Here is a 10,145-nt window from a genome sequence, read left to right on the forward strand (position 1 = left end):
CATATTTACTTGACAAATGTAAGAGTTGTATTTATGTTATCATCTAACTCTCTGTTTCCAAAGCAAATAAGTGTATTTCCTTTAATCTTGAAACAATTGGTTTAAACACTACTCATGCTCTGAGGAAGGCCTCGCGCTGAAACACATCACCAATGACATCTTAATATTTATTTTACTTTATGTTATGAAGTTGCACAGACATTGAAAGCTGTTTGACATTGAGTGTGTGGCACAGACATTGAATGTTGTGCCACCTGTTTCTACTTTGATAGCCAGTTTCTCTCTCTTGAACACAAGCTGGTTGTCTTTTTGCATTCTAGTGTTGTTTATGGAAGTTGTTTTTTCAGAAGTGGACATGAATGCAGCAAATTGTCTATTTTGAAAGGAGGAAAACAAGCTGTGATACTTCCAGCTCCCCAAAAAATATGTGTAACAAGGTTAACGTGGACAGGCCTGCAGCTTTCACTGAAACGCTTCTCTGGAAAACATCCACTGACAATGCATTGCTGCTGGTAGCCTGTCTAGTGACTGACTGAATAATGCATCTCCGCAAGAAAAGCAAGTCAGTGTCTTTTGAGTCTGATAAAGGTGGAACAAAGCAATATGTCTGGGCTGCCTTTGAAAGAAGAAAGATAACCTAAACCTAAAATTCTGTTTTACCTATAGACTGTTAAAAGAGGTGGATGTAGCCTGTGAGTCTGAAGAGTGAAGCCAATGCATAAGTGCCTTAAACTTGCATTCTTTCAAAGGACCACCAGGGGGCGGTTCCTCTCGTTTGCCAAAAGAAGTCCGATTGTATAGATGTCTATGGGGAAATGACTCTACTTCTTACTGGATTTATTAACTCAGAAAACATTGAAAATATGTGTTTATGGTATCAATCGATTGTGACAAGACTTCTTCAATACAGCATTGCGTTAATTTAGTAAATTATGCTCCCATTTAGAGTAAATTAGACAATAAAGCAGAGTAAGCTTAAGGGCCTGGCTACCTTGTGATTGACAAGTCGCTTCCCGGTGATCCGACAAACACAAGGCTTCAAAACTATAGGCAAAAAGGAAATTATGTTAAACACTACTGATTTGGATATGTGCAGCTGCTTGTAATATTCACTGCTTCAGCTCCCAAAGGCAACCTATCACTATACTCTGATCCAACCTCACAGTTGTCTAAATTCCCCCGGCACTGAGACAAAGAAAAGGACTCAGTCATGATACTCTCTTCTGTATCCGCCTCTTTCTCTCCGTCCCTGCTCTCCATCTCCCCCTCCTCCTCGTCCAGCTGGCTGCCATTAATCTTCCTCCGCGACTCGGTGTGAGGTGCGCAGATGTTAAAGTTGGCGGTGAGATTCCTCTCCATGTGGTACTGGCCTTTGGCCTTCAGGATCAGCTTGTAGGTCTTGCTGCGGTATTTGTACACCAGGTGGAAGCACGTTGCACCGAGGAGAGGCACAGTGGACACGGTGAGGAGGCAGATGCTGACGGAGATGATGATGAGCAGGTTAGGTACCCTCCTCCTGGTGGTGAACAGCACCTGGACCTCGCAGTCCTCCCCTCTGTAGGTCAGACACAGCGAGTAGTTAGTGCCGGGGCGCAAACCGCTGAACAGATACGTGTTGACTCCCTCTTTGATCCTCGACCACTGCACCGCTGAGTGTTTGCGGTCGGCAGTGATGCACAGATACAATCCATTGGAATTGACTTTTTCGGAGACGTCTGAAAGGCCGCTACGCTCTTCACTGTCAATGTTGGAGCGCTCATCAGATGCGGCGGTGTTGGCGGCCGCCTGATTGGCGCTGTTGTGCCTGGGTATGAGAAAAGGATTCAGCCGGACTGTTGCCTCCGTTTCTGATACCGCTAACGCAATGACTCCAAAGTCAAATGTGTACTGCTTGATATCATCCAAACTCCCGTTAAAGACGTGGCTAGAAATGTATCTCGTGTTAGCCGTCAAGCCACAGGTACTTGTTCGTGATGGATATGTTTTTGCATCCTCAGAAGACTTGCTCTCCGCAGTGGGTGGGAAAGTGGGCCCAATTTTCATCATGCCTTTTCTCTTTAAATCATGGAGATGCACAGAGTCCAAAATAGATGTTCTGTGTGTTGTTCGCTGTACAAATGGGTGTGTTTTTGTGAAGGTAGGTGTTGTGGTCTTTTGTTTGGTAGGTGTTGGTTTAGTTGAAGCCACCACCTCAACTGACACTGAATCCTCTGCTCTTCCAAACTCGTTAGTGGCCGAGCAGCTGTAGTTGCCGCCGTCTTCCTTCCTGAGGTGTGAAATAATAAGAGTCCCATTATTAAAGACTTTGATGGGATTATAAGACGGTAAGGAGTCCTCGTTTGATTCTGCCGAGTCATCCTCCGTGAAGGACAAAACCAGCTCTTGCTTCTGACTTTTGCTGCGAATACTCCACATTACCAGAGGGTTTGGGTTTCCTGTGAATTCACAGGTCAAGACCAATGCGCTCCCTTCATAGAAAGTCGTGTTATGAATATGTGACTCGGTTCGTATCGTCACATTTGTGCCTGTGCACTTTGACTCAAGCAATGTTCCGATCACTTCCCCTCTCAGTTTCTGTGGAGTTGAACAGATGATCAGATTCTGCTCGGAGACTGAGATAGTAGTTGTTAAGATCCAGTCTCTGAGCCAGTCGAGGGAGCAGGTGCACGCAAAAGGATTTTTATAAATCTGCAAGTAGGACAAAGACACCAAACTGTCAAACGTCCCTTCAGTTATAGTTATGAATTTGTTATTGTTGAGTCGGAGGGACCTCAGGTCTTTGAGGTTGGTGAAGGCGTCCTTCGGCAGGTGGACCATCTCGTTGTGGTTCATCTTCAACAGCTGCAGTACCGTGAGGTTCTGCAGATCCTCCCAAGGAAAGTCTACAATTATGTTGTGGCTGATGTCAAAGTTACGCAGATGAACCAAAGGCGCGATGGTCCCTTCTTCGATGGAGACGATCTCATTGTGGGACATCCACAGCGACGTCACCCGGGTGACATTGTCGAAGATCCCCGTTGGTATCAAAGTGATCTTGTTAGCGGACAGACTCACTGTCGTCACATTAGGAGGCAAACCGTCCGGGACTTCCACTAAGTCTTTGTAGGAGCATTCAGCAAAATGGCGTCCGTTTCTATCTGAGCAGGTGCAGAGCTCCGGGCATCCAAGTCCAGTGGTGAAGACTGAGGTGAGCCACAAAGTGAAGCAGAGGATGTCTGCGGCAGCCATTTTCTGCTCCTGTAAAACAGTGTCACAGTCCAGCAACCAATTAGTGGATTAAACTTGATACAAAAAGAAAAGTAAAATAATTGCAATTTAAAATAAAAAAATACCACACAGGTTTTGGCGAAAGAAAAATAAGCACAGAAGTGTCAGAGCTATAGTCTACTGCCTCCAAACAGAGTAAGAATCACATTTTTCAGTCCCAGTGTCAAATCATGCTCATTTTCAGAATCATACTTTGCTCATATTTTAGGTACTCAATGATTAGCTGGTCCCAGGGAGTTAAAACCATTATATACTCTCACAAATAATCTAACCAAGGAGCTTTTGCAGATATGTGTCTGATGTATCAATTGATTTATAGTCTTGCACCAGTACCATTTAAACAGTGTGTGCCATTCTGCAGGTGCATTGCAAGGCAGACTAGAGCATCAGCCAGACGTTCAGCCAGCTGCTCAGCTAAATTCAGAAAAACATGCTCTCCAATGATCAGCATTTTCAGTCAGAGCAGAAGAGAAATGGCACTCAATTCCCAAACATATCTGAGTATGAATATCTCCAGTGTTGATTGAACAACATAATAATTATTGGACATGCTGTGATTGAACTCCTAGCGGTGATGTCTGTGGATTATCCAGAGCAAGAAGAAAGTTGATTCTGGAAAGAGATTTTACCGACAAATCTTTGAAGGAAATTCTTGATTTCTTTGAGCCCAGGAAACCAACATACATTCCCTTTCACGATACTGAGAAATCTCAGTCAGGTTTTTAAAAACACTTTTGTCCAATTGATCTTTTCTCTGCAGGATAAAACTGACCTACTTACTGGAGAAGAAAGAGAGCAGCTACTTTTGCTGTTTCCCGCTGTGGTCTATTTAGCAACCTTTCACCTGTTTGATGTCTCCCCAGATCCATATTTGTCATATATGTTTGCATCGATCTACGTAATATTATCATCCTGAATTCCTTACTGTCATTTTTCCTATTTTATGCTGTCTGTCCTTAAAAAAATATCCCCTGGGGCTCTTCTTGATGTTTTCTTTTTAAGTATAAAGATAGAAAATGTTATAAGCTGCACAGATTGTGAATCTGGGCCACATAATTAAAGGACTGACTCATATGTATTAGCTCATCCTCACACCCAGTAATTCTTCAGTTGACATTTTGATGTGATTCTTATTCTCTTGTGCTGACAAGTGACAACGTGTGCTCCTGTCAGACAGAGAAATACACCCACACACCCTGTGGTGTCTGGGGAAAGAGAGAAAACACTGGTGCATACATTCAGATGTTAGTTCAGCTGAAGCTCTGACGAAGCACTTGGTTGATACATTAATATTAGTGCGTGTGTAATGCACAGGGGAAACGGTGAATCTGTATCTGTCATTGGGAGAAGCTTCTGGTATCAAACTGCGCAGCTGCCTCCTGTGCTCTGTCCTTGGTGCTGAAAGGCAGCCGCCGGTCCGCTCTGTTTGTTTACAGTCTGCTGGGTGGCATGCAAACCGCTGGAACCCACTCTTTCTATCCATCCACGAAACCAAACATCATGACTGGCAATGCAATCTGACGCGATGACACCAAAGTTCAATCCGCACATCAACAAGAACAACAAAAAAGACCTCGACGCATGCAAAACAATATGCAGGGTCGCGCGTGAATAATTGATGCAGAAAGGAAAGAAGATCCCTCACCTTCGCGCTAGGAGACTAAAGCTGGGTGACAAGCTTACCTGCATATTGTTTTGTTTTTTTAAATCTCTGCAGAGAATACGTCAGTCGGTGTTTCCAGTCAGAAGCCGCTCAGGATGCATGCTGGTTTCAAGTTTGAGGATGCAGCCGAGTCCGTTGTCCTGCGTGTGTGTCCGCTTACATGGTGAAGAGATGTGTGTCCGCTGCGGAGTTTCTGCTGTCGGTGATTGTTTGTCTTACTGAGTTATCTCCCCCATCTCCTCCCCTCTCCTCCCCTCATCACAGCTCTGAACGTTGACGTTTCCACAAAAAAAGAAAAAAAAAAGAATTAAAGGGGAAACGACATTTAACTGTTTACAGGACTGATTGTTGCCTCAGATACAAATAATAACAATATTAATGATAATAGTAACAGTAGTAACATGTATTATTTCAAACAGAAATATAACTCATACAAATAACAATAACTGTTAATACAAAGTAAACTACAACGTTTTATAAATATAGTACCAAGGATTACAAAAAGCAAAAAATACAAACTATATGAGACTTTATTCATATTTTAACATTTAAGGGTTCCGGCAGTGATTCAGTATTCAACTAAATAAACACAGCTTTGACTGTGGTTGGTTTAATTAACCTGCTACTTGGCAAAAACGTGTTGCTCCCCATATGTATGTTACAAATGCTGGAACATTTAGAAATATGTCATGTATACTGTATAAGAGCAGAACTGTCTTAAAGGGAACATGTCATGAAGAACTTGCTTGTGAACATGTGGGTGTCTGGAGTGACTACCAACCCACAAATTGTGAAATAAGACAACCCAGTCATGTATTTTGTGGCCACCCACAACTTGGGAACTATACATTTGCAAAGGTGCACCATATGTTTTCCTTGCAAGCTAATCAGCACAGACTGAGCTGATTCAGGTGGGGAGCTTAAAGAGAAAGGCACTAAAACTGAGTAGTCAGATAGAGAGTGAATATGGGTACATTCAGACAGACAGTACAAAATGAGAGTGAAAAAAAAGGAAACATATTCAAGTAACCAGAATACAAATATTAACCAAAAATGAATACTAGAATTTGACACTGTACGGTCCGTACTGAAAAATACAATTATTTCTCTGTCTGCAGTACAAAAGGCTAAACTGTCCTTACTTTGAACTGATGTAAGATGCAGCGGCAGGCTGTTTGACTCAAGATGATGGATTACATTCTATGCCACATATTATTTGTATATAAGTATCTTTCTGTTAGGACTCTAGGGCTCTCCAAGCTTGAGACGTTGTTGATAGTTGACTGTGCCCGTTTGCAAATAAGATTATAAAACTCAAAACTCTCTTTGTATGTGAGCTCTTTATTGCCTCAGTTGTGCATATTACACAACAAATTACATTTTTTGTATAGCTGGAGTTTGGGGTCCCTGTAGTTCTAGGACCCCGGTTGCTGTTGCTCACACTGCCTGCCTTAAAAATAAGACTGAGTACAGGCCTGTTTGCATTTGAATTACATTTCGAAGATGTTCATGTTATTTGTCCTCGCCTTATGCAGTAGTTTGACCAACGATTTCCATTTTCTGCAAACTGACAAAAGATAAAACAGCTGGTTTATCAAAGTGTGAGAGTTCTGCAGGACAACATACGGGTCGGAAGAAACAAACAGGAAATACATAAATGTAGCGATATAAAGCCTCTGCATGTGTGTGTGTGCGTGTGTGTGTGTGTGTGTGTGTGTGTCTGACATGCAGTACTTGATTAGATAAGGGACGTTTCAGTTAGTTTAGATCTAATCTCATCTTCATCATCCTGCCTGAAATCTCAGCATCATCAGAAAATAAAACGTTGGGTTCTTCCACTGATGAAAATAATTTCATCACTCAGACTCAGATGTGGATTTTTCTACAGCTGCACAGTGAAGTCATTCATGTTATTTCAGAAGATCTATTGGCAGAATTTGAAAATAATGTTCATAACCGTTTTCATTAGTGTATAATCTGAAACTAAGAACGGTTGTGTTTTAATTCCCTTACAATGAGCCCTTCATATATACATAGGGAGCGGGTCCTCTTCACGGAGTCCGCCTTGCTGCATGTTTCTACAGAGGCCCAGAACGGACACACTCCGTTTATGGCAGAGATGCACTTCTGGAGATCGGGTGCAATACTGTTGCTATATTTTGTGCCTTATTTCTATTTATTTTTTTACCTTAAGTTTATTATAATTCTGTGTGTTAGGAGGACCCAGCTAAATAAGCTTTTCATTGTACAGAGTAACTTTCTGTTATCTGTGCATATGACAATAAATATATTGAATATATTAAACGTATTCGTAGGCAGCATAGGCAGAGTCTGGGGGGAGGGGGTGGGGGAGGGCAACCTTTTTCAAGCAATTTAAGATAATAGAACACCTCAAAAGCTGTACATCATTTTAGTCAGCACCACGCTGTTGGAGGCCCAGGCTGTATTCGGGAAGGGAAACACGGGAGAGCGAGAACCAGGAATGTGTGAGGCAGACTCTCAGACCCTGCTGCAGTAAAATAAGAGATTTTCCCAAAGGGACTTCAACTTCAAGAACCACTAAAATCAACAAAAAATCAACATTCCTTGGAATAACTTTAAGTTACATAACATAGGTAGGAATGCAGATTTGCTCCAAAGAACATTACTAATCTTCAAAGGTACTTGTGTTTTACTATGCTGGAGTAAGAGTTCACATAATTAATAATTAAGTTTAGTTCACAGAACTGCTATATTTGAAAATGAAGTATCCAACAACGCCAAGTAAATGATCTTCAATGCTGAATATGAGGCTATCAGAGGAAGATTTACTCAATTACATTAGATTTCTTTAGGAAATGGCAGAGTAGTACCAGTAGTAGCATGAAATAACCCTCCGATGAAAATGTTAGAGCCGACATAGATGGCAACACATGAGGCATCTCATTTCCTAAGCAGAGAGGCCTGGCTGCAAAATCTGACGTGGCAACCGAAATCAAAGCGGAGGCATGTTTTCAATCAGCAGTCTGGATCAGGAGGATCATCAGACCCTCGGTTCCTTTCTGCAGGCACGTCTCACTTCACCCAGGCCCGTCACGCCAATCCTCGCAGTTGTTCAGGCTTGCCATTCCCAATCTATTCTCCAGATGCCCTCAGACTTTTAAACCGGTCCCTCCCTCATTCACCTGCTCACCGGTTAGTCATTGTCCAGTTTGTTTTTACGGTTCGGTAAAACCTTAGTAACCTTAGTCCCTTCATCCTACAGTAACTGCTGTGTATTTGACTGTGTGTAAGTCCTCCTTGTCTCTGTTCATGTTGAATCCTTAAAACTCCTTTGGCCAGTGTTTAATTTTCATCTCAAATTAAAATAAATACTGTTTGAAAGGTATGTACACGTCTTCTATTTGCATCTGTTTGCACTTAATTGCTCTTTTACCATTCAGTCAGACTCATTGGGTTGATAGCTGCAGTGCTGTGAAACAAAAGAATACAGTAGGACATTTTTTGTTGTTTTACTGTTGGACACATTCTAGCCACTAGTTTGTAGAAATCCATTAAAAATAACTATATTCTTTATATTAACCATGAAGTGTGACAACCAGCGTTCTATTGTAGTAGTTCCACAGCTTTAGAGCTTTAACTGAAGTTTGACTCAGGTCAATATTATTGAACTAGTGTTATAATTATAATATTGTTCACCGAATAACATGATAATGTATGTGCATACAGTAAAAAAAGCTGCAACATACTGTGGCGACATACTGGAATTGATGAAAATCAGTGGCTACCTAAAGCATGGAAACAAAATGGCGTTCTCTAGTTAGTTGGCAGTAATACAAACATTTTTAACAAGAAAGGAACATGTAAAATATCCCTGGTATGGTCCTTTAAAGTTACTTCATCTGCCGCTTCTGTAATGAACCTGCTTTTCCAGCAGATGGCACTACAATCTTTGAAGAAACATTAAGAAATTGTGACTTTTTTTAATGAGGTCACATGTTTCTGTAGTCTGCATCAGTGGTCGTTATTGGTCATTATTAGCTGAAAGGACGTTGTAGTAAAAGAGTTTTGATAACAGTGGTGACTACATGGGATTAAAAGGTTGAAGTGATTTGCCAGCTGAGATCAGAACAGTTTATTGTCAAACCTGAGATCACTCTGTCGTAGCTCTCGTGTTGTACATCCAATAACTGTGTAGTTGATTTAAAAAGCCTCCTTGACCCAGCAGGGGTCAGTCTCTGCAAACCCAGACAAGGTGGACAAACCTTGTAATCCACAGAACTTTACTTAAAATTCTGGCCCAAATCTAAAAGTTTTCAATACCCAATATGTGACAGGGTCACATTATTCATGTATATGATGCACTTGTTATTTACACATCCAGCAGATACATTAATATTCATTTTGATTTGTGTTTATGTCCACCTGATGAATGTAAGTCCAATATTCAACAAACATCTGGCTCTTAAGCTGCAGGGTCCACATTGTTCATCAGTTAGTCGTTAGCTTTGTCTGCTGCTTGTCGCCGGGCAGTTTAATGTACAGTACATTTATCAGAGCTACTTGCGACACCATATGTAAGCTATTCAATGCCATGACCAGTAGTTCTGCCTCGCTACCTCCAGTATTCACAATCAAAATGGGCATTGGATGTAAATCAAGAGCCGAGGAATCGTTCATAGTAGAGTCATCTATGAGTCTATGGGCTTGGCTGAATTTAACGTGATTTAAAATCTGTGATTGTTTGTACTGTAGAGCGCTGGCCATATGTTTGCTGATCAAAGCTGGTTTCCATCTAGACATGGCGGTTCATGGATTGGGCACACCCGACATTTTCTAATGACGCAGATGCAAATTGGCGAGAGAAAATGAAGAACGCTGAGAAGCGTGGAGGAGAAACCTGCACGGTGTGTCAGAGGTCTAAAGGTTTCCTCGTCTCGATTCCGTATGTCAGTATGCTAACATGAACTTGAATCACAGAGACAATGCTAACATGCTAATGCTAGTTTATGGTGTTAACATGCCAGCATTTGTGAATGGGAATGAACACAATGTACAGCCGTGGCTGACAGGAATGTCATAAGGTTGTCATAAAGTCATTTTGACCTGATGGCATTGATACCTTTACTCACTGAGTGACAAATAAACAACACAACCATTCTAAATACTCTGCTGCCAAAAAATGTTGCATCAAAACTATTCACACCTGCAACACTTTAACAACACTTTTTCAGTA

The 10,145-nt window shown here is 41.6% G+C and overlaps 1 protein-coding gene across 1 annotated transcript; it reads right to left on the bottom strand.

Annotated features, from left to right (window-relative positions):
• Positions 1-1,074: 1,074 nt before the first annotated feature.
• Positions 1,075-3,228, bottom strand: LOC306735000 (immunoglobulin superfamily containing leucine-rich repeat protein 2-like; the record flags this gene model as incomplete). Its single annotated transcript, XM_079216417.1, has 1 exon — positions 1,075-3,228. The coding sequence occupies one exon, from the start codon at positions 3,226-3,228 to the stop codon at positions 1,075-1,077; it is 2,154 nt and encodes a 717-aa protein (XP_079072543.1).
• Positions 3,229-10,145: the final 6,917 nt, after the last annotated feature.

Source organism: Taurulus bubalis (assembly GCF_910589615.1).
Source record: "Taurulus bubalis genome assembly, chromosome: 4".
Classification (NCBI taxonomy): domain Eukaryota; kingdom Metazoa; phylum Chordata; class Actinopteri; order Perciformes; family Cottidae; genus Taurulus; species Taurulus bubalis.